The 24,226-nt window shown below is 44.6% G+C and overlaps 1 protein-coding gene and 1 long non-coding RNA gene across 2 annotated transcripts in view; one reads left to right on the forward strand and one right to left on the reverse strand.

The window, feature by feature from the left end:
* The window catches only part of mRpL49 (mitochondrial ribosomal protein L49), a 65,126-nt gene extending 59,706 nt beyond the window's left edge, over positions 1-5,420 (forward strand). Inside the window, exon 4 of the mRNA XM_068394364.1 lies at positions 5,030-5,420. Coding sequence (XP_068250465.1) covers positions 5,030-5,219 — 190 coding nt within the window. The 3' untranslated portion in view covers positions 5,220-5,420. The remainder of the gene's footprint in view (positions 1-5,029) is intronic.
* An 8,802-nt stretch (positions 5,421-14,222) lies between these two features.
* LOC137660240 (uncharacterized) lies at positions 14,223-18,929 on the reverse strand. Its single transcript, XR_011047660.1, has 7 exons — positions 18,550-18,929; positions 18,185-18,226; positions 16,794-16,841; positions 16,560-16,623; positions 15,167-15,218; positions 14,591-14,640; positions 14,223-14,359 (listed from the first exon to the last, which is right to left on the reverse strand). It is a non-coding gene; the product is annotated as an uncharacterized lncRNA (long non-coding RNA).
* Between the last annotated feature and the right edge of the window lie 5,297 nt (positions 18,930-24,226).

Consider the following 24,226-nt stretch of genomic DNA (forward strand, 5'->3'; position numbering starts at 1 on the left):
CATTCGCGCTCCAATATTCTCCCGTACGAGTGCAGGATCTACACCCGGCAAGGACACCATCGCCTCATTCCCCTCCACAAACGCATTCCAGCATGCCCTGCGGAAGAAGGGAAACAGGCACAAGCAGAGGGGTCCAGGATCCCTAAACTGCCTTCTAAGAAGGACCCACCTATTACGGCGACTTCATAGGGAACTTTCGGTCCCTTTCCCTTCAGGGGATCTGTCTGACAGTGCATCAGTTAGTCAGCAGCCTTGGTTCAGTGCCTTAGTCAGAGCTGTAACACAGGCATTCAAACCCGTCCTGTCCGACCCCTCATCAGAGCAACCTACAGTTCTGGACTCAAGACACGCAACCATGGCTTCCTCTACCCCTTTGAAGAGGAAAAGAGGAGTTTCTGACGCGGTCACTTCCCTGAGGGTGCAGACCATCAAGTCTAGTCCCTCCCTGTTGGATGAAGATCATCCTTCACCAAGGGAATTGTACGAGGAGACACACACTTCCATTGCTCCATTGGAGGAGACCTCCCTTCACGCAGAGAGTTCCCCTCAATCTGAGACCAGGAAGGACATGACACTCAGGCCTTCAATGTTGGAGTCCTACCTCCTTCCTTGGAAGGAAACCAAAGACTCCATGACTCTACCAAAGTCCTCCACCAGGGCTAGAACGGAGACAGCCACACAAGAAATGTCCGCTACTCGCCCCAAGAAGAGCTCTTGGAGATAGAAGGAGACTTTGCTGCGAGTCCAACATCAGGAAGAGACCAACAAGAATCAGAACATGCATTTTGACCCAGAGATACTCCCTCGAGAGGAAAAAGACAGTCTTAGACCGCGTCTTCGGTACTCGGAAACCCTCAAAGACCAGTGCAGCCCTGCCCTGGTCTCAAGGGTTAAGAGTACCAGGGACAAGATCACCCAACATCCCTCCGAGTTTACCTCCTCCAACGTGCCGGCTCTATGAACAAGCTCCTCCCACCTCCTCGCGTACAGCAAAGGAGGTACTTAAGAGAACCCTGGAGAAACCCAGTTCAGCTCTTCCACATCACCATTCTCTGGAAGAGCTAACCAGGGGAATCCCTCTTGAGAGACAATCCAGCCGGCAGGTCTCGTTCTCGGCGGCCGAAGTCCTTAACCAGGAAAAGGTCGCTAAGTATGCGATGCAAGATACTTCGTGGATGGACATCCGTTTAGGGACCTTGGGTATCCTGATACGATCCAAGGATTTTTCCAAGGAGCGTATCAGGAAGGAAATGTGGACCTTTTTACTCTTAGGCACTAGCATGATCGAGTTTCTTGCCCACCACGTATCGAACTTGTGGGCAAACACTATCTTGAAACGTCGAGATGCAGTGTCCGAGAGGTTCCACTAACAGGTCCCAAGCGTCAAGATAAATAGGCTCAGACATTCCTCCCCTAGAAGGGGCCCATCTGTTTGAGCCTAAGGACATGGAACTTGCTGCTGAGAGGTGGAGGAAGTCTCATCGAGACTCCCTCCTCCATAGGGCTTCAACAACTAAGCCCTATAAACCTCCAGCACCTCAGCAGTCCCGTCCAACCAAGACCGTAACGATGAAACCAGCAACGAAGACAGTGGTGTCTAATGAGCCCTTTAATGTCAAGGACAGGAAAGGCCAATAGTCCTACAGGGGTGGAAAGAATCCTAAAGGGATCAGCCGAGGACGCAAACGCTAGGATAGGCACTCCCCCCTGCGTTTCCACCAGTGGGGGATGCCTTCAAAGTAGCTCAGGCAGGTGGAAGCAACTCGGGGCCGATTTCTGGACAATATCCGTGATCCGTATAGGATATAGCGTCCCGTTCATAACATCCCCACGTCCCCTGACTAGGAATCCAGTGTCAATAGATTCCCTTGCCATGGGATTGGCAAGGGGGCAGGCCCTTCGGGCAGAAGTACAGACCCTGTTGAAGAAGGGCGCTCTCCAAGAGGTTCTCGACGGGTCCCCAGGCTTCTTCAGTCGACTTTTTTTATTTTTTTTTTTTTTTTTTTTGTAAGAAAGGCTTCTGCAGGCTAGAGAGCAGTCATCAACCTCATGGCCCTAGACAAGTTTGTCAAACAAACTCCATTCAACATGAAGACGGCAGACACGGTCAGACTAGCAGTAAGACCTCTGGACTTCATGTGTACACTGGACCTAAAGGACGCGTACCTCCAGATCCCAGTCCATTCGTCTTCAAGGAAGTACTTAAGATTCAACCTAGACAACAGAAAGTACCAGTTCAAGGTGCTGTGCTTCGGTCTTTCCACAGCACCCCAAGTTTTCACCAGATTGTTTGCCCTAGTGTCATCTTGGGCTTACAGGATTGGCATCCGTGTCCTCCGCTATGTGGAAGACTGGCTAATCCTAGCAGACTCAAAAGTGTCAACCCTTATTCAACACTGAGACTTTGCCAGGATCTGGGGATCATGGTAAATCTTGAGAAGTCTTCTCTGCTTCCTACACAGAGACTGGTATACTTAGGCATGATCATAGACACCCATCTCCACAAAGCTTTCCCATCAGACGACAGGATAACAAGGCTGAGAAAGGTCACAAGACATTTTCTCAGATGAGAAGAACTTCCAGCCCAAACGTGGTTATGTCTCCTCGGTCACCTTTCATCACTGGCCCGTCTAGTTCCCAATAGTCGCCTCAGGATGAGATTCCTCCAGTGGCAACTCAAGTCCCGGTGGAATCAAACTCGTGATTCCCCGGACATCCAGATCCCCATGGGATCAGCGGAACCGACAGACTTCTGTTGGTGGGTGACAGACGAGAACCTACGAAAGGGAGTGGACCTTCCTGTCCTCCACCCGGATTTGATGCTGTTCTCAGACGCTTAAAGAAAAAAAAAGGGTGGGGTCCCACATGCTGCACCACACGACCTCAGGCCTCTGGTCAGTCAGAAAAGTACTGTATCTCCACATAAATCTCCTAGAGATGAAGTCTGTATTTCTGGCCTTTCAACAGTTCCAACAGTTCCTGGTGGGCCACTCAGTGACAACACCACAGTAGTGGCTTACATCAGCAAGCAGAGGTACTGTTTTGCAGCAGCTATCCCATCTAGCAGTAGAGATACCGAGATGGGCCGAAATCCACTCGATACCACTATCAGCACGCTTCATTCCAGGCAAAAGTTATGTGCTCGCCAACAACCTGAGCAGAGCACCTCAGATAGTAAGTAACGAGTGGTCTTTGGATCATCTAGTAGCCAACAAAATCCTGACTTTGTGGGGTTTCCGACTGTGGACCTCTTTGCAACGGCCCTGAACTTCAGGGTCCCGCTGTATAATTCCTCAGTCACAGACTCCAAGTCTCTCTGGCAAGATGCTTTCCAACGACAGTGGGACAACATAGACGTTTACGCCTTTCCCCCGTTCTGTCTGATGAGGAGGGTACTCAACAAGACTAGAACATAGGTCAATCTTTCAATGAGCCTCATAACTCCGCTATGGGATCACGCAGAATGGTTTCCGGACCTTCTGCAGCTCTTAACGGAGCCCCCAAGAGAACTCCCTCCACGACACAATCTACTCAAACAACCACATGCCAACATATTCCACAAAGCCATAGCTTTGCTACAACTTCACGTCTGGAGACTATACAGCATCTCCTCTCTCAAGAGAGGATTTTCGCAACAAGTTGCGACTAGGATGTCTGGATATCTGTTTAAGTCATCAGCTGCAGTCTACCTGGCAAAGTGGAAAGTCTTCTGTGGATGGTGACGTGGAAGGGGCACCTCTCCACTCGATGCCACTATTCCAGCAATAGCGGAGTTCCTCGTGTATTTGCGTAAAGAAATGCGCCTGTCAGTGTCAGCAGTAAAAGGCTATCGCTCAGCCTTAAGCCTCGCCTTCAGACTGAAAGGAATGGTCATTTCTTCATCGCTAGAACTTTCCTTACTCATACAGAGTTATGAACTTACCTGCCCCCAGTCAGAAGTGAGACCTCCCCCCCCCATGGAATGTGGTTTGAGTTCTCAGTGACCTTATGAACCATTACGCCAGGCAACCGATCGCCACCTGACTTGGAAGACGGTGTTCCTGCTAGCTTCGGATTTCTAGTCTCCGTACTGTAACAGATGACCTAGACCATCTCTCACTATGCCCAGTGAGGAGTTCGAGGCTGTCTCTTAAGAGAACAGCCACAGCCCGTTCTCGTGTGCCTACACTATTCGTCAGCACAGGAAGGACCAAGAGGAGGGTTACCAAGAGAATTTCTCAGTGACGCATGTTCTTCAGACCACATTCACATCTCACTCCCTGCAAGACGTGACCCACAGGAGACTCAAAACGTTCTCTATGAGTCTTGTGGCGGCTGCATAACAGCTGGTTTAAAACCTGAAGCTCCTTATTGGACAAGTAGCAGAAGGTTGAGGATCCTGAAGTGACCGTACAAGCAGGATAGTTCCGGCAGAAGACAGTGCAAAGAATCCCTCTTCGACTTCTTCCTCTTCTGGTGGAGCTGCTCCCACTGGGAGGAAGGAGGCAATAGAGCTTATCTACTGTCAACGAGGGCCAATTTTAAGTGGCTGTGCTAGCAAGCGTGTGGATAGACCGGGAGCATTGCCCACCACCGAAAGGTGGTCAGTTGTTTATGTAGCCGGAATTTCAGCCTGGGCAGAAACAATTTCCGATGGAAAGAATGAGAGCCTGTATTTGTTGAAATACAAAATGAAATTTTTAGCAATTTAAAATAATTCAAATATGATTAGGTTGAATTTCATCAATTTACCTTTATATTGCTCAAGATATTTTTAATGGTTTTTATAGTTGAGAACTTTTCAATTGTAATGTTCATAATTGCAAGCTATTATTGGAATTGTATGTACAGTACAGTAATGCCGTAGACAGAATAAACATTGTGCTACCTCCGGCTTTATATCAGTAAAAAAATTTTAGTGTAGTTATTCAAATTCAAGCAACTTTTCAGAATCTAAATTTGTTTATATTGTCCACTTTTGTTTAATATGGAAGTTTGGTCTTTCCCCTCATAGGTGAAAGTATTTAATGATTAATTGCTTTCTTTACAGATATTATACAATTGTGAAACATGTAGAGGGAGATATATTTGCTCTAGGAGAAAAACTACGTAAAGTTGTCACTGAAACATCAAGACAAAAGTATGCAGTCATTCAAGTAAATGAGCCACAGCGATGGATCAAAGCAAAAGGCAATCATTACCAAGCAATTAGAGACTATCTGATAGAAGAGGGATTTTAAGAATGTGGATTAAAATATTCAGTGTACATAGTGGTTATAGTAACCAATTCTAGAACAATATTAATTCACTCACAAAATGTTGTTTAAGCTTTTTTTTCTCTTGCTTTCTGATAAGAGGTTTCCGCATATTGTTTATACACTATAAAATAATTTAACAAATAAAAAGAATGTGCCCCATAAATAAATCTTGGATTTTTCAAATTATTTGCTTTTAAACCTTCTAAGGAAAAATGACCTCTTTCATAATAATAGTAAAAACATATTTGATGCTAAGATGGCAGGTGGAGGAAATGTATAATCTTTCTGTGCATTAGTAAATTTAATTAACTGCGGACTGCACCCTGGACTCAAGACCCCTGTTAAATTTACGATAATATTAGTGTTTGCCTGCTGTACAAAAGTCTCTTCCTACCCTTGATCCACACAATTACAAGACATTATGAGTAGTAGGTTGGTCAGGGCACCAGCCACCCATTTAGATATTACAGCTAGTTATGGGTCTTTAGACTGGCGAGACAGTAGTACATTGGCTGCTCCTCTTTGGTTATAGTTAATTTATCCTTCTATTCTTCACATTTTCCTGTCTTTATACATCTGACCAGTGAAATTACCAAACATTTCTTCACCCGTGGACCAAGGGGTTACTGCACTGTAATTGTTCAATGATCACTAGAAAAAACTTTAAGCTATGGTAAGCACCTCTTCTACAACACTTCAAAATCAAGTCATAGCCTCCGTACAATGGTCTTCCACTGTCTCGGGAAATTTCTCTTGCTCGAGGGTAAACCCGGTCGCACTATATTTCTCTTCATTTTATTAGGCCTTTGTTCCAACACGGTGTACTTACCTCGAACAACTTTCTTAGGAGTATCTGGGATCTTCTCCAAACCGACCAGAATTTTGTGTAATTTACCCTACTCCCGTTTTCTATGCGGGGTAACCTCTGGCGGAGTGATACGCGCCAGAGACGACCCAGGGTCAGAGAGCATGCTTGCTCAGGTCTCTATCTCCAGAAGTTTCTGGTCACGCCGTGGATAACATCCCGACGCTCACTCTTACCCAGTGCGACCCTTTGTGCTCTTCCTTATTCTTTTCCCTCTGTGTTCCTGTCTTGCGGTTCCTTATTAGTGCGTTATGGAGCATCCCCGTCGTTGCCCTGGGTCTATGGCCGGCAAATCGTGTGGCGCCTTCCTCTCAAAACCTGAAGTTGACCCGAACTCCTTGTGTTCTTCGTGTAGGGGGCAGTGTGTGTTCCCCTACAGCCACGTGTCCGGAGTGCGAGTCCTGGAACGAGGTGCAGTGGGTGCGCTACAGCACCAAGAAAAATTAGTCCTCTAGGAGATCGCCTAGGTAACAGAGCGTCTCTTCGCCTCTTGCTTCGCCCTGCGTTTCTTCGGACAGTGTCTCTGCCGCCTTCCCCTACCCAGTGTAGGGGACGAGGTAAGTCAGTTGCGGGGAAGAGGCCTGTGGCCCTTCCCTAGGAGTTTGATTTACCTGATAGTGGGATTGTGTCATCGATCCAGGCAAGTGGGGGGCCTGAGGGAGGGACAGGAGTGTGTTTGGGGGACAGAGCCCTGGTGCAAGCAGGGCCCAGCTCGTCGGACGATCCTATGTGTGGGGTAAAACTGCGGCAGCCTCTTGGGCATGTATTTCAGGTGCGTCAGCAGCCGAGGGTGCCGCCGAGAAGGAAGACTCGCCGCCGTCAGACCCCTCGCATGGGCGCCTCCGAAGACGCCCTTCAGATCACCCTTAAGGATGGAAGAGGAGTTCAAGACCTGGTTCCCCAGCGAGGAGCTCCCCCGCTCCCCTCCAGCGTCTTCAGCTACGTTCCCGTCCGTCTTCCTGGAGCCTTCGTCGCTGACCGAACGCCGTGGACCCACCAGCAACGCAGCGCGACTCAGGCCCTTCAGGTCTTCAGGCTCCTCGGTCGAGGCCTACTCCTACTCCTCGGAAGACGGAGCAGCGAGATAGGTCCCGCAGGAGGTGGTCTCGCTCACGATCCAGCTCTAGATCCCCCAGGAGGAAGTATAGGAGAAGAGACTCCCCGGAGGAAGAATGGGTGCGGGTCGTCATCCCACGTAGCCAACTCCTGGAGGCGTCAGCAGTCCCGAGCACCTCGGGATGGCTTCTTAGGGCCCCCTCACCAGTGAGATATGTCACCAGCAGCAGTTATTATCGACTGACTGAGGGAATCGTCTCTTCAGGCCACAAGGGACAGGCTTAAGTCCGTGAAGGTTCCGACTCCATCCGCCCAGCGGAGAGATTCGCCCATTCGGTCTGGCAGCCGCGTCCCGGCCTCAAAATCAACGAGTCGTCCGGAACGAGACTCTTTCCCTCTACGTCAAGCCCACAGACCCCTGGACCTCCGAGAAGAGAGAAGTCCAGGACGGAGGCCTCCGTCCCTGCACCGATGCCCGTCCTACACCCTGAACCGCCGAGATTGGACCACTCCAGGAAGATGCCTCCTCCCCGTGCGGATCCCGCCATCGGAGGTCCTCCGTCACGAGCAGTGGAGCGTCCAATGGAGAATGTAGATGACGGTGTAGAAGGTTCGGCAGCGGAGGTTTCGGCCTACAGGAGTGAGATAGGCCTCATTGGGCGTCACCACAGGCAGGACGAACCGGAGCCCTCCACTGACGAAGTTTGGCTATCGAGCCTCAGCAGGCTGGTGGATGCACCTGTGCAACAGAGGCCCTCACTAGCCCTTCCTTTGGCTAGGGATGTTAGGCTGGGTATGGCGCACGTTGACAGGATCGTGGCCAACCACGCGGAAGCTCCCAAAAGCCAGAGCGCCTCCAAACTTCTCCAAGGCCTAAAGACACAGAGCCGATTCTACCTTCCCGAAGGACACCGCACGGGTCCCTGTAGGGTGGAGTCAGCAGTCGCCATCCTGGGACAAGGAGCAGCAGAGGAGTGCTACCACTGCCCCGGTTTGTTTCTCCCCTTCGGAAACTAACATGATGGAGGAGCTGGCCAAGGACCTGGTACACGTATCATTGTAGCTAGATTGGTGGGCCTCCACGCTGGTGGGGTTTCAGTCCTCGCAGGCCCGGAGAACCAAGCCTTGCTGAAGGAGCTGATTAGCTCGGGAGGCAAGGCCCTAAAGTTCCTCTCCTACCAGTCCATCGCACAGGCCGCCAATTGGATACTACAGAAGAGGGACAGGAGGCTCCCGGACAGAGAAGCAAGGTCCCTGAGGAGCCTGCCCGTGGGACGACTTAGTGTTCCCCCCTGAAGGCGGTGGAGGAGACGGTAGAGGGTCAGGAAGCTAAAAGATGCGGGAAAACCCAAACCCCTCCAGTGAGAAGACCTGCCCATAGAAGGACACCCTCCGACGTCTCTCTCCCTCCTTGCACCTCATCTAGCCAGCCCAGGAGAGACGCCCCTACTACGGCCTGGCATCAGCCTTCGCAGCCCCCCGTAGAGGAACGCCTGCTGCGTAGTCAGCCTTTAGGCCTTCCTATTCGGCCGCCAGAAGAGGTAGTTCAAGCCGCGCCTCTCGAAGGAGATAGGGAGAGAGGCCCCTACTCCTGCCGAAGCTTCAGGGGGGGGGGGGATGCCTCAAACGTTCTTGGCAAGCATGGTGAGACCACGGAGCAGATCCGGGGACCGTAACAGTTCTGAAAGAAGGGTACAGGTTGCCCTTCCTGGCGGACGCCCCCCCCTCTGATACCAGATCTGCAGGCGGAATGGCACCCAAAGACCCCTTGAGAAGAACGGCCCTGCAAGAGGAGGTCTCTGCAATGCTGGTGAAAGGGGCAATAGAACCAGTCAAGAACCCGGGTCCAGGGTTCTACAGCAGACTCTTCCTGGTGGAGAAAGCAACCGGGGCTGGAGACCAGTCATAGACCTCTCAGCCCTCAACAGGTTCGTGTGCAAGACCGATTTCAAGTCGGTCCTAGCGGCCTTGAGGGAGGGAGACTTCATGATGTCCATAGACCTCAAGGACGCATACTTCCAAATCCCTGTTCACCCCTCCAGCAGGAAGTACCTAAGGGTAAAATGGGGTACCCAAACGTTGCAGTTCAAGACCCTCTGCTTCGGTCTGTCCACAGCCCCTCAGGTCTTCACGAGGGTCTTCGCAACAGTCTCAGCCTGGGCACACGAACAGGGTATCCGCCTGATTCCGTACCTGGACGACTGGTTTTTGCTTTCAGCCTCGGGAAGTACTGAGGGAGCAAGGCGCGAAGCTCCTGCAGTTCTGCAGCGTCCTGGGTATCATCATCAACCTGAAGAAGTCCCAACTGATACCCTCCACCAGGATGAACTACCTCAGAATGGTCCTGGACTCCCGGTTGGCGAGAGCCTTCCCTTCCGCGGAGAGACTGGACAACTTGGACCAGATCCTCCGGCCCTTCCTGTCGGACCAGCCCAGGAGAGCCAAGGACTGGCAGACTGATGGGCCACCTCGTGTCGTTAGAGAAGGTTGTCCCACAGGGGAGTACAATGGAACCTTTAGGAGACCTGGAACCAGAGAGACTACCCGCACAAGGTGGTCCCGATGTCCCCGGAGATGAAGGAAGTCCTAGAGTGGTGGCACGACAGATCTAACACCCTCAAGGGGATACCCTTCGCAGCCGACCCTCCGGAGATGCTCCTGTTCACGGACGCATCCAAGGAGGATTGGGGTGCTCATCTCCTCGACAGCACAGCAAGAGGAAGATGGTTAGCCGAAGAGAAGAACCTGCACATAAACGTGCTAGAAATGATGGGAGTGCGAAGAGCGTGCCTAGAGTTCGTTCATCAGCTGCGGGGAAACACCGTGGCACTGATGTGCGACAACCCCACGGTGTTGGCCTACATAAAGAAGCAAGGAGGATTGAAATCAAAGGAGATGTGCGACCTCACGGAGTTTCTGGATTGGGCCGAAATAGAGCAGATCAAGATCTCTGCCAGATTCATCCCAGGGAAGAGAAACGTCCTGGCCGACGACCTCAGCAGAATGGGTCAAGTGGTAGGGTCCGAGTGGTCCTTGCACCCGGAAGTGGCCATGACACTCATTCAGAAGTGGGGCTCGCCAGTGATAGACCTCTTCGCCACGAGACTGAAAGCACAGCTCCCCGTGTTTTGTTCTCCTGTGCCAGATCCGGGGCCGGCGTTTAAGGACGCCCTCCAACACCCTTGGGACAACCTCGACGTTTACGCCTTCCCTCCCTTCAGAATGCTCAGGCAGGTCCTCAACAGGGTTCAGGCAAGTCCTCAACAGGGTGAGGCGAGGGGACAACCTTTGGATGACTTTGGTAGCGCCCTGGTGGCCGGAGAGGGAGTGGTTCGCGGATCTAAAGGAACTGGCGCGCCTTCCACCTTTGCCCCTTCCGGACAGACCAGACCTTCTCCGGCAACCGCACTTTCAAAGGTTCCACGGAAAACCCTTGGTCCCTCTGCCTTAAAGCGTGGAGGTTATCGAGCGTCTCCTGAGGAAGGAAGGGTATTCGGCTTAGACGGCAACAAGGATGTCAGGGTACCTGAGACGTTCGTCAGCCGCAATATACCAGGCAAAATGGGCTACCTTCACTAAGTGGTGCCTCTCGAAGAACATCAAGCCGTTGCAGGTCTTCATCCAGGAGATAGCGGACTTCCAAGTATCTCAGGGATGAGGGGAACATGTCCTTCCCAGCCATTAAAGGAGTCCGGGCTGGATGAGGGGAACATGTCCTTCCCAGCCATTAAAGAAGTCCGGGCTGCCCTGGGACAAGTCTTCCTCCTGAAGGGAATCGACCTGGGTACCTCCAGACACATCTCGATGCTCATCAAGAGCTTCGAGCAATCGTGCCCCCCTCAGGCCATTAGGGTGCCTCAGTGGGACGTGGCGAGTGTCCTGAAGATGCTATCAGAACCTCCCTTCGAACCCTTAAAGGACATCTTGGACAGAGCTCACCCTCAAGACAGTTTTTCTGTTAGCGCTGGCATCAGCAAAATGGGTAGGGGAGATTCATGGACTGTCGTACGAGGTGTCAGACTCGAAGGGCTGGCGTGAAGCTACCTTCAGGTTTGTACCATCCTTCGTGGCCAAGACCCAGAATCCAGCAGTCCGGGACCCCAGGTTTGAAGGATTCTGTGCCGGAAATACCTCGTTCGGACAACACGAGGGACTTGCTTCTGTGCCCTGTCAGAGCGGTACGGAAGTACTTAGAGAGGACAGCCAGACTTCGACCCGAAATCAAGTCTGTTCGTCTCCTCAGGACTAGTAAAGAAGCCAATCTCCAAGAATACGATCTCCTACTGGCTACGGCAGGTGATCATGAGAGCCTACGGTAGTGCAGGGGTTCATCTTCCGGGGAAGCCTAGACCCCCCAACATCAGAGGGCTTAGTACTTCGTTGGCCTTTGAGAAGAACATGGCAGTCGGCCAAATCCTGAGGGCAGGTACGTGGGCTACTCAGTCAACCTTCACAGCTCACTACTTGAAGGATTGTTCGAGGAGATCTCTAAGACTGATTCTCTCTCGGTCCCATCATTTCTGCGCTTCAAAAAGATTTAAAGGTGTAGCCCCAGCGAAAGCCACGGGCAGTAAGTCCAAGAGACACAGGTTCCTTCCTTACCCTTTTTTCCCCTATTACCTTCCCTAAAATGACCCTAAAATCCTTTAGGTGCCATGGGATACACCGTCAGTGAATGAATACGTCTCCAAGGATTTTTACAGAGGTGAGTTACTTAAGTTTTTTGGGGTTTTCCCTATTTCTCGTGTTTTCCCTTGTGGGGTCAGCAGAACCTAGCCTATCTAAGTTCCCCTTTTTCTCTCCTCATCACGGTCTCTGGGTCCTGTGGGACACTCCACCACCTACTAGGGTATGTCTCTTACAGGACTCAGTAGAAACCTATCTGACCCCGGGTCGTCTCTGAACCGTATCACTCCGTCAGAGGTTACCGCGCACAGAAAACGGGAGTAGGGTAAACTACACAAAATTCTGGTCGGTTGGGAGGCGACCCCAGATACTCCTAAGTAAGTAGTTAGGAATAATACATATTACTTAAAATTTGTGATTTTCTAGTATAATTTTTATTGTAATGTGTTAAAATATTTTACTTTTCCTAGTTTCCTTTACTTGCATGGCTATTTTCCCTGTTAGGGGCATTCTGCTCTTCCAGGTAGGGTTGTAACTTACTGTAGGCTTTAAAAGGTGCGCCATTACTAGCGAGAGCGTTTGCAACCGTGACCCCTCCAACAAAATTGTGGCTGGTGATCTTGCTTCCTAAATAGCTAAATGTTTTCAGTCTTCAGTGTTGATTGGTTAAAACAGTGACTGTCTTTAGATATTGTTGAGGGGCAGGCATTAGGTGCCACAGCTTTCCTCGAGGCAAGACTAATTAGCCCATTTCTGCCTTTCAATTTCTAGCAGTAACTTGAAGGGCAGCGAGGGAAAATCAACCATACTAGTTTGTAGACAAGGCATATCTGGAAGTTGACTGATTGGTGCATCTAGCCAAACCTGCCCTGGAGGATACAGTAAAATGATCTAGAGACCGAAGGATTGACCATCCATGCAGCAGCATGTCTATGGCACCCTCCTGACACTTATCTTACTGCATGGAGGGTGGTACCACCACCACCCTATGGAAAGGGGTTGAGGGTTCCAGTGGCACACTGTTTCTGGAGAAGAAAAGATCTCTCAAACAAAAAGTTCAATACAGCAGTGAGCATAAGATAAAATGCTTTTATGGTCAACCCCAGTTGATATTAGCACACAATCGACACAAACATCTGCATGTCTACGTGCTACAAATTCGATAAGTCTCAGGATATGGTTATAAGTTTGTCCTACTGAAATGTATGTTTGGAAGGAGTCTGCCAAACATGCAGTCTCAGTTGTGGGCATCCCATAACATGTTCAAATGATATGGGAAAATAAGGGAACCTTCTTATGAGAACAAAGCCAAGAACCAATAGGAATAGAAGGCACGCCCTTCCAAAAGGTCGTCTTGGATTCGCGGGGGAAACTGGAGACTTTAATAAAGATACCTCCAAAGGAGGAAAGTCGGTTTCATCCTGGAAATGTGAAATGAAGGGCTCACCTACATAAGACAAGTGGAAAGTGATGGGGATTTATGGAGATCAGAGCAAATCCCACACACGGGGATATAAGTGAAGGGGGGGTTAAGTCTAGTGAAGATTTGCGATAGCTTTGCCATATGAGCAATAACATTACCAGAGCATCTCTAGGTCATCAGGCAGGATGTATCTCCCATTGGGAGGATGACCATTCCCTACAATAACATGGGGGTTCATAGCAACACCGCTTACCACAGCAGTTCAGGCAAGGGGAAGAGATCAATGTCAACTTGACTCAAGAAAGTACAAGAATGTCAAATTAACAAAATTAGTTGTACCACTATGTAAACTACATTACAGAGGCATTAAATGAACACAAAGGGTAATCCAGCATGCTATTCCAAGACCGCGAGTTGATGCTGCTCCCCTACGCTAATGTTGTCTAGTACCCCACTTTAGTTAATCAGTCGAGCACCTTCACTTTCCTGTTAGTCAACTTACAAGGAAACTTGGTTTGGTCAACCATCTTAGAAGCTGTTCAGCACATATAAATGCAATATAAAATATAACTTCATAATTGTTTTGTACAGTAGTACTTGAGAAATTTTCCTTGGAATTTATGAAAAAATCCTCAGGCAGGATATTCCAAGGGAACAATGTTAATTTATTTTGTAAGACATTTCTCCTTTTCACAGCCATGAGCTTAGTTCCCAATTGCCTGCTAGCAATGATTTTGCATTTTCAGTTAATGTTGGTCTGATGATTATGCATAGCATGACCGCTGGGTGATAAAGTCCTATTTTGCAATATAGTTTATCCTAATCAAGGATTGTCTACACCCATACTTTTTTGCAGGGAAAATTTAGTAATTGTAACAACACTTTTGGTCTGAGGCAGCTAGACTGCAAAGATTTCTTACCAGTTACGACCGGACAGATTTAAATTCATACTCTTCAAGCTCATTAAATATTATAAAATAATGTGGTAAAGAAAAATTCTTGTAACTAAGAAAACCTTTATTAATAAAACTTGACAGTCTGTAAAGACCAAGTCATCGTAATTCACTTCACGAGAATATACTTACCCGAAATTAGGATCTTCCTTACCTGATGGATTCAGCTTTCATCAAACAGGGTCATCTCGTTGTTTCACTGAAATCAGAGAACCTTTCATAAGATAGTTACAAAACAATAGAATTTATTTATGAAGCATGTCAGTCAGTCCTATCATTTACGAATCATTTCTTAATCATTTGATTCGGCTCGTTTGTATCATCAAGTTCATGGTAACTAAACTCCTGCGACTTTCAAACCTTTTAACCCTATTCCAGTAGTTGCTATAATTACACAGTATTTAACAAAATATTTAGTCATAATACGTACCATTTTCAGTTTCTTCCGAAATTTGTACTATCCATACGCTGAACCAAAACCTGAAATTTCAAAAATAGTCCTCGTTGTAGTAATTATTACCATGAAAACTGCTTTCATGACCATCCTCAAATACATCCCACCACACCACTACTGCTTAAAAACACCTACCACTTACCAAAGAAACAAGGTACTTTAAATGTTTAAAGAACAAAAAGGATTCTTTGGCAATAACTACAAAGCTAGATTATAATTCCACACCAAAGAATTACCGTGATTGATTATATAGTTGAGTTTGCTTCCACAACTATTATGAAAACTATAAAATTCCCCTGAACTGTGAGTAAACATACAGATGGCATTACATGAATAAAAAAAATTTTGTAAAACAAGATGTCAGCACTAGCGTGGCACAAACATTCACTGGAATGCTTGCTTCCTAAGAACTGTTTGATCTGTCCCCTACAATGGCACTATCACCTGATAAACTCAGGGTAGCGTGGCGTAATCAAGGGGATACATATTGGCATTCTACTGTACAAGGCATGCTTGTAGCTACCTGCTACAAATAAAATGATGAAAGCTTACCTGTATTTCTCAACTATCCGTCAGTTGGCCAACCTTGATGTTATTCAAATACCTGAAACATTCAAATTCATCAACAACTAGTGGAAATTGGTCAATCTTCCTCTAAAAGTTGCCTATGTAAAAGACATTGGAAATTTTTGCCTATTGATGTGATCAGATATTCAGATATTCTTTTTGATCAAACGTTTACTTATACTATGCTTTTGTAATAGTGTGTGGGATATATCACCGTGCTCACTGGTAACTGCCCACTAGGAACTCCAGAGAGCCATGGAATATACATCCTCCTAATCCTCACCCAGACCTAAAGGCACCAGGGGACTAAGTTAATCTTCGATGCATGACACTGGACAACTACATGTGGAAGTTGCACAAGTCAAACTGCAGGTTGGCCGGCGTGAGCCAGCTACCCACATTACACCGTAATCTAATTTCAAGATATCCATTAAAGTTCAATTTGAAAGTCAATTGTTGACATGAATACTGGTACCATAGACCAGGCATAACTGAAATTTAAATTGGGTAATACTGTATATTCATAACTGAAATTTAAATTGGGTAATACTGTATATTCATAAAACTGGTGCTAGTTAGACAAGTTAATTATTTCCTCTAGAAGAGGATATAAACTTCTTGGGCAGTAGGCAAGTATTGGATGAGCACAAAATATAAATATCCATGGCGGAAGGCAAGTAGTGGAATTCTAAATATTCTTAGGTTATGCAATGTACACAATCTTTTTAAAGCAACGATAGAATTACAATTGGTCCTGCGCAAGTTATAAAAGAAAAACGCTAGCAACGAGTACTCAACCTATACACTTATAAGTACTGCGAAGGATTTAAGGAAAAAGTACATTTTCTGGCATAGGGTTGCCTGAAAATTTTACCAAGTAATTGGAATAGAAGTGTAGAAATCTTTGGAAGGAAATTGGCGTACAGTTATAACAATAAATAGGCGGGTGCAAAGGGTAACGAGTGGAAAATGCATAACCATAGTCGAAACCAATCACCAACTCTTCTAACAACTTCAAGTTATTGACAAGACTAAGTTACTCCCATATTTACCCCTTACTTCCTTAACATCTGTTTGCAAAATTTCCAAAATATCTTTCTACCTACCATCCTATTAGTTGTTCCTTATCAAGATGGCAAGTAATAGATTTTATCAGATCACGACAAAGAAACCATATCTCACTATCCAAGTTTTTTTTTATTTAAATGGTCATAATGAAAAATTAATTTTTAATATGAGTATCTATTTGGTCATATATATTACAGCCATCATTCATCAAAGAATCAACAGCTTGGACAGCCAGGTCGAAATTAATTGCATTCAGTGACAGCATATCACAATTAGGTTCTTAATTTATGACAATCAAGAACACACTTACCAGGTCAGTATAAGCCCTTGGCTATTTCAACACCTGCAGCACCATCTCACAGCTATTCCAAAATCTGCAACAATTACTAATTAAAGACCGCTACATCATAGTTAATGGGAATTTCTCTTAATATTCAGTCCTACTATCTAAAAAAAAGAATCACCTTAGATCATTAGTTGTATTGTATCATCATTGTATATACATTAGAAAAACAAGGTATGATAATTCCAATGTGTTCCATACCTAAGGGATTCTGGTTTTCATCAAAAGCAGGTCCACTTGGTCCTTTAACTGAAATTAAGAAAAGCTTTTGTAAGTTCAACTTCTTACTTGCAAACACAACACTATGCAACAATTTACTCAGTCCTATCATTTACGAATCACTTCTTTATTATTATTATTATTTGCTAAGCTACAACCCTAGCTGGAAAAGCAAAATGCTATAAGCCCAGGGGCCCCAACAGGGAAAATAGCCCAGTAAGGAAAGGAAAGAAGGAAAAATAAAATATTTTAAGAAGAGTAACATTAAAATAAATATTTCCTATATAAACTATGAAAACTTTAACAAAACAAGAGGAAGAGAAATTAAATAGAATAGTGTGCCTGATTGTACCCTCAAGCAAGAGAACTCTAACCCAAGACAGTGGAAGACCATGGTACAGAGGCTATGGCACTACCCAAGACTAGAGAACAATGGTTTGATTTTGGAGTGTCCTTCTCCTAGAAGAGCTGCTTACCATAGCTAAAGAGTCTCTTCTACCCTTACTAAGAGGAAAGTAGCCACAGAACAAATACAGTGCAGTAGTTAACCCCTTGAGCGAAGAAGAATTGTTTAGTAACCTCAGTGTTGTCAGGTGTGTGAGGACAGAGGAGAATCTGTTAAGAATAGGCCAGACTATTCGGCGTATGTGTAGGCAAAGAGAAAGAACCGTAACCAAAGAGAAGGATCCAACGTAGTACTGTCTGGCCAGTCAAAGGACCCCATAACTCTCTGGCGGTAGTATTTCAACGGGCGGCTGGTGCCTTGGCCAACCTACTACCTCATACGATTCGGCTCAAATGTATCATCAAAGATAATTGTACTACAAGAGGCAAGCCCCGATTAAGTGGTTAGAATGGTAGAGATGACCTACTAAAGAACAAGGACAAAGTAATAACAGCTGTTGGAGAAATAGAAACCTCTGGAAGTTAGTGTTGGATTACACCAGGGGTAAGTACGAAGACCAATTTTGTGTTGGTCTGGGATGTGTTAAATTAATGCATCAGAAACGTAGTTGTGGGAGTTGCCATGTGCAGGGGATTTAGTGGTTACTGTTGAAAATGAGTTAAGAGTAACAAAGGTGGGTGGAAAAGTATATTAGAGATGGTGTTGGCACGTCAAAAATAAATTGTTTGGGCTTGGGAAGGACCTATCAGGGGGAGATCAGGAGAGAGAGGCAGAGAATTAGACGGTGAAGAAGGATATGGAGAGAAGAGGTTTGGTGGAAGAGAATGCCTTTGATAGAATGCACTGAATGACAGATCAGGCAACCAACCCCTTTATGTGGAGATATCAGAGAAGTGATTAATGTTAAATTAGGTAATGTTATTTGAGAGTTTTGCAGATATAAAATTCAACAGCTAATATAACATACCTTTCAATCGTGCTATTTGCAATACCCAACGCTGTATCAAACCTGAAATGAAATCATGCAGATAACAACCTGATAAATATTTTACCTAAACCCATGCAATCCACATGGTAAACAACATTCATTAATATTTCCAACTACTATATAGGAGAAACAGGATTTGCCTTTTACAGAACTGTCAAGAGGTTTTTTGGCACAACCATTCATATGAGATTGATTGCTTCCTAAGAACTATTTAATCTGCCCCATTAAATGGCACTATCATCTGAAATAGTTCAGAGTAGCGTGGCGTAAGTTAAGGGGCACTAATCTACACATCTCAATCTTTCCCTAAATTACACTATTTTGCATTAACTAATTCAACTCACCATTCGTAACAGCAGAGATTCACTCCAGCTTCCAAAGATGGTCAAACTTTTCTAAAAAAAAACATCTTCCCACAGGTTCTGTTTTTAAATGAGAAAATAATCAACATTAGAGTTCGAAATTCTCTGAAGGTAAACTTGTATAACTAAATCAACATCTGTCAGTACTAGCGTGGCACAAACATCCATTTGAGTGCTTGCTTCCTAAGAACTGATGGATCTGACCCCTAAAATGGCACTATCACCTGATACAATTCAGGGTAGCGTGGCGTAATGAGGGGATAAAATGTTTTCAAGTATAGCTTGTCATTCATTATCATCTCAATTGGACTTACAATTAGGCAACCCAACCATTTAAGGCAATATCACATTGGAAATTTCAATAATCGGCTTACCTGTATTTTTCACCTGTCCCCTCAGTTGATAGACATGTTCCAATTCAAATACTATACCTGAAAGATTCAAATTCATATTTTGTTAATTTCATATAAAGTGTACTGCAAAAGTTGGTTATAATTATTCTATCGGCAACTAATGTGATTGATTATATCGTTCAAATTAAACAGTAAACTACAGCCTGGCTCAGTCATTTCTCTCCATAATTTGCCCTTGCTTAATCGTGTGTAGGATATATCACCGTGCTCACTGGTAACTGCCCACTAGGAACTCCAGAGCGCCATGGAATATACATCCTCCCAATCCTCACCCAGACCTAAAGGCACCAGGGGACTAGGTTGATCTTCGATGCATGACACTGGACAACTACATGTGGAAGTTGCCCAAGTCAAACTGCAGGTTGGCTGGCGTGAGCCAGCTACCCACATTACATCAAAATTCAGTTAGCTAATTCAGACTAAAATTTACTGCTAAAAAACACATCTCACTAGATGCAGATTTCCATGGATCCTTTTTTATCCTAACACAACTAGACATCAAATGAGTTAACACCCACAACTTAGTAAAAACTGGAACACTACTTAAACTTGCCTTTCACAGAATTACTGCACATGCAAAACCTGGTTTGTGGCATATGTTTGACAAACTTGTAACAAGCACAATGTTACTGAATAAATATTCATACCCGCCTTCAAAAACTTTTTGCAGTCCATTCTTACTCCAGTATTCAGATTGAGTTTTAAATGGTCTGAAAAATAATAAGTTCACAATAATACCAAATTTCATCTTCCCAGATTAATATTTTAAATTTTCATTGTAAAATGTATTACAAATGACCTTTTTTTTATCTTCAGAAACTGTTAGAACTTTCATGGCACAATTATCTAAAAAAGAAAATTGCTTCCTATGAACTAATTAATCTATCCCCTACAATGGCACTTCCATCTGAAATACTACAGTGTAGTGTGGCGATGTAAGGGAAACATGGGTATAATAGTGTAGAAAATTTTAAAACAATCATTCAACTTGAAACCCACTTCACCAAAGATTTAAAACACCCTTCAAAATATACCTGTTATTTGCAGTCCACTGGACCTTCCGCTTGAATTAAGCATGACAGCACCTAAGTTAAGAATTTTAGTTTAATGATTATCTGGGATCTATGGCACGTAAGAAAAACATCAGTTTCATCGGTATACATTCCCAACTTATATTCGGAAATTTGAGAAGGCAGTTTCTTCAATTGTGAAAATTTCCAAATTATACTCTATACTATGCAAGACACTGGCTAGTAATTGCACACCATAGCCTTTATACAATGGTCTTCCAATGCACTGTCTTGGGATATATCTCGCGCTTGACCCAAGGGGTCACTGCAGTGTAATTGTTCAATGGCCATTTTCCCTAGTAAGGGTATAAGAGACTTTTAGCTATGCTAAGCAGCTCTTTTAAGACTCCAATATCTACCCATAGCCTTAGTACAATGGTCTTCCATTGCCTTGGGAGAGTTCTCTTGCTTGAGGGTACACTCTGGCAGACTATTTAATCTCATTTCTGCTTGTTTTGTTAGGTTTTTCTAGTGTAATAGATTTTTATTCTAATGTGTATTTAGAAATTTAGTTTCCCCCTTTCCTTTACTTACATGGCTATCTTCCCCGTTTCCTTTACTTACATGGCTATCTTCCCCGTTGGGAGCATTCTGCTCTTCCGCCATTACCAGCGAGTGCGTTTGCGACCTCGACCCCTCCAACAAAAAGTTGGCTGGTGATCTTACTTCCTAAACAGTTTTCAGTCTTCATTGTTGATTGGTTAAAAGTGACTGTCCTTAGAGACGGTTGAGGGGCAGGCATTATAGGTGCCGCACCTCTCCTCGAGGGAACACTAATCAGGCCATTCTCACTTAATTTCTAGCAACGAGGGAAAATCGACCACACTAGTTTTGTAGACAAGGCATAGCTAGAAGTTGTCTGTTTGGTGCATCTAGCCAGAACTGTACTGGAGGATACAGTACTGGATAAGTGGGAAAATTAACCATGGAGTTCTGCAGGGGAATATCAAATTTGCGTTAGGTGCATCTAGCCAAAAATGGCGCTTCTGCGCTCTAGGATTCAGATACCCCTGATGGGACCTTCAAAGGGATTTTGTTTCTTCCAACTGCAAAGCAAAATTGCTCCCAAGAAAAGAGCAGGCTCAGAGTGTCGCGAGATTCGTTGCTCATAATTCACTCGGCAAAAGAGGTTGAGAGCTATCAGGAGAGGACTGGAAAGAGCCTCGGTCTACAATAGAACCTACTGTAAGAAAGTGCTAGCAGTAGTAGTTTTCACTACATACTGGACTGTAGTTCGTGGCTGCCAAACCTCCATTAAAATGAATCCTGGTGTACCGGGTCTGATCAGACAACACGTCAAAGCAAATTTTATGATCTAGAGATTGAAGGATTGACCATACATGATGCAGAATGTCTATTGCACCCTCCGGACACCTATCTTACTGCATGGAGGGCAGTACCACCCTATGTTAAGGGGCTAAGGGTTCCAGTGGCAAATTCGAAAAAGAACATAGTACCATACAATTTAGGTTTAAAATAATTGTCCATGTAAGCTACGTAAAATAGTATTGTTTATATCTCAAAGAACAAATTCAAAACAGCACTGAGCAAGAGGTAAAATGGTTTTATGGTCACCCCAAGTTAATATTAGCGCACCCATCTGCGTCTCAGATAGCTATAATTTAGTCCTACTGAAATGTATGTTTGGAAGGAGTCTGCCAAACCTGCTGTCTCAGTTGTGGGAATCCCAAAAGATGTTCAAATAACTTGGGGAAATAAGGGAGACTTATGAGAACAAAGCCAAGAACCGATAGGAATAGAAGACAAGCCCTTCCAAACCGTCATCTTAGATTCGCGGTGAAACCAGAGACTTTAATTAGATACAGTATCTCCAAAGGAGGAAGGTCGCCTTCATCCTGGAAATCTGAAATAAAGGGCTCACCTAAATAAGACTAGTGGGAAATACGACTAGTGGAAATTGATGGGGATTCATGGAGATCAGACCAAATCCCAAGAGGGGGTTAGAAGCGAAGGGGGTCAGTCTTGTGTAGATTTTCAAGGAAACTTCATGACCATCACCCTCTGTTGTCGGGCAAGACATTTCTCCCTTCGGGAGGATGACCATTCCCTAGAAAAATAACACGGGTTCATAGCAACACCACTTACCACAGCAGTTCAGGCAAGGACAGGAGAATAATGTAGACTTGACTCGAGAAAGTACAAGAATGTGTCAAATTAACAAAACTAGTATTAGCACCAAGTAAACCACATTACGGAGGTATCAAATGAACACTAGTCCATGACCATTAGTCTATGCTGCTGCCCTACACTGTTTAGTAACACGTTATAGTTAAAAGTCGGGCACCTTTCTTTTTCCTGTTGGTCAACTTACGACGATACTCGGTTTGGTCACCCACTTTAGAAGCTGTTCAGCACTTATATAAATGCAATATAAAATAAAACTATTTCCATTATTGTTTTATACAGTAGATATTTTCCTTGGAATTTATGAAATAAATTTCAACTTTTGGCCGAATTTTCAAAGGGAATAATGTTAATTTACTTTGTATGACATTTCTCCTTTTCAAAGCCATGGGGCTCAGTGAACTGGAGCTTTCCCAATTGCCTGCTAGCAATAAATTTGCATTTTCAGTTGTGACAAACCATCAAGCCTTTTGTCTGATGATTATATATAGCAGATAAAATGTCCTAATCTGCAATTTAGTTTATCCTCATCAAGGATTGTCTACATCCATAATTTTTTTGCTGGGAAAGTAAAGCTTTAGGCTTGGTAATTGTAACTTCACTTTTGGTCAGAAACAGATCGACTGCAAAGATTTCTTACCAGTTATGACTGGACGAATTCAAATTCAGTCCCTTCAAGGTCATTAAATATAAAATGTGGCAAAGAAAAATTCTAGTAATTAAGAAAACCTTTATTAATAAAACTTGACAGTCTGTAAAGACCAAGTCATCGTAATTCACTTCACGAGAACATACTTACCCGAAATTAGGATCTTCCTTACCTGATGGATTCACAGCTTTCATCAAACAGGGTCATCTCGTTGTTTCACTGAAATCAGAGAACCTTTCATAAGATAGTTACAAAACAATAGAATTTATTTATGAAGCATGTCAGTCAGTCCTATCATTTACGAATCATTTCTTAAATCATTTGATTCGGCTCGTTTGTATCATCATGATCATGGTAACTAAACTCCTGTGACTTTCTAACCTTTTTACCCTATTCCAGTAGTTGCTAAAATTACAGTATTGAACAAAATATTTAGTTATATAATTCATACCTTTTTCCGTTGCTTCCGAAATTTGTACCATCCATGCGGTGAACCAAAGCCTGAAATTTCAAGTCTTCATTACAGTAATTCTTACCTTGAAAACTGCTTTCATGACCAATACTCCCTCAAATACATCCCACCACACCACTGATGCTTTAAAACACCTCCCACTTACCAAAGAAACAAGGTACTTTAAATGTTTAAAGAACAAAAAGGATTCTTTGGCAATAACTACAAAGCTAGATTAAAATTCCACACCATAGAATTAACGTGATTGATTATATAGTTTAGATTACTTTTACAACTATTATGAAAACTATAAAATTCCCCTGAACTGTGAGTAAACATACAGATGGCATTTCATAAATAAAAAAAAATTGTGTAAAGCAATTTGTCAGCACTAGCGTGGCACAAACATTCACTGGAATGCTTGCTTCCTAAGAACTGTTTGATCTGTCCCCTACAATGGCACTATCACCTGATAAACTCAGGGTAGCGTGGCGTAATCAAGGGGATACATATTGGCATTCTACTGTACAAGGCATGCATCACAGGTCACTATCAAACAAAAAAATATTTGTATCAGCTCCCTGCTACAAATAAAATAATGAAAGCTTACCTGTATTTTTCAACTATCCATCAGTTGGCCAACCTTGATGTTATTCAAATACCTGAAACATTCAAATTTATCAATTAGTGGAAATTGGTTAATCTTCCTCTAAAACTTGCCTATGTAAAATACATTGGAAATTTTTGCCTATTGATGCGATCAGATATTCTTTTTGACCAAACGTTTACTGAAATTCTTATTATACTATGCTTTTGTAATAGTGTGTGGGATATATCACTGTGCTCACTGGTAACTGCCCACTAGGAACTCCAGAGAGCCATGGAATATACATCCTCCTAATCCTCACCCAGACCTAAAGGCACCAGGGGA

The sequence above is a fragment of the Palaemon carinicauda genome, chromosome 20 (assembly GCF_036898095.1).
Source record: "Palaemon carinicauda isolate YSFRI2023 chromosome 20, ASM3689809v2, whole genome shotgun sequence".
NCBI lineage: Eukaryota > Metazoa > Arthropoda > Malacostraca > Decapoda > Palaemonidae > Palaemon > Palaemon carinicauda.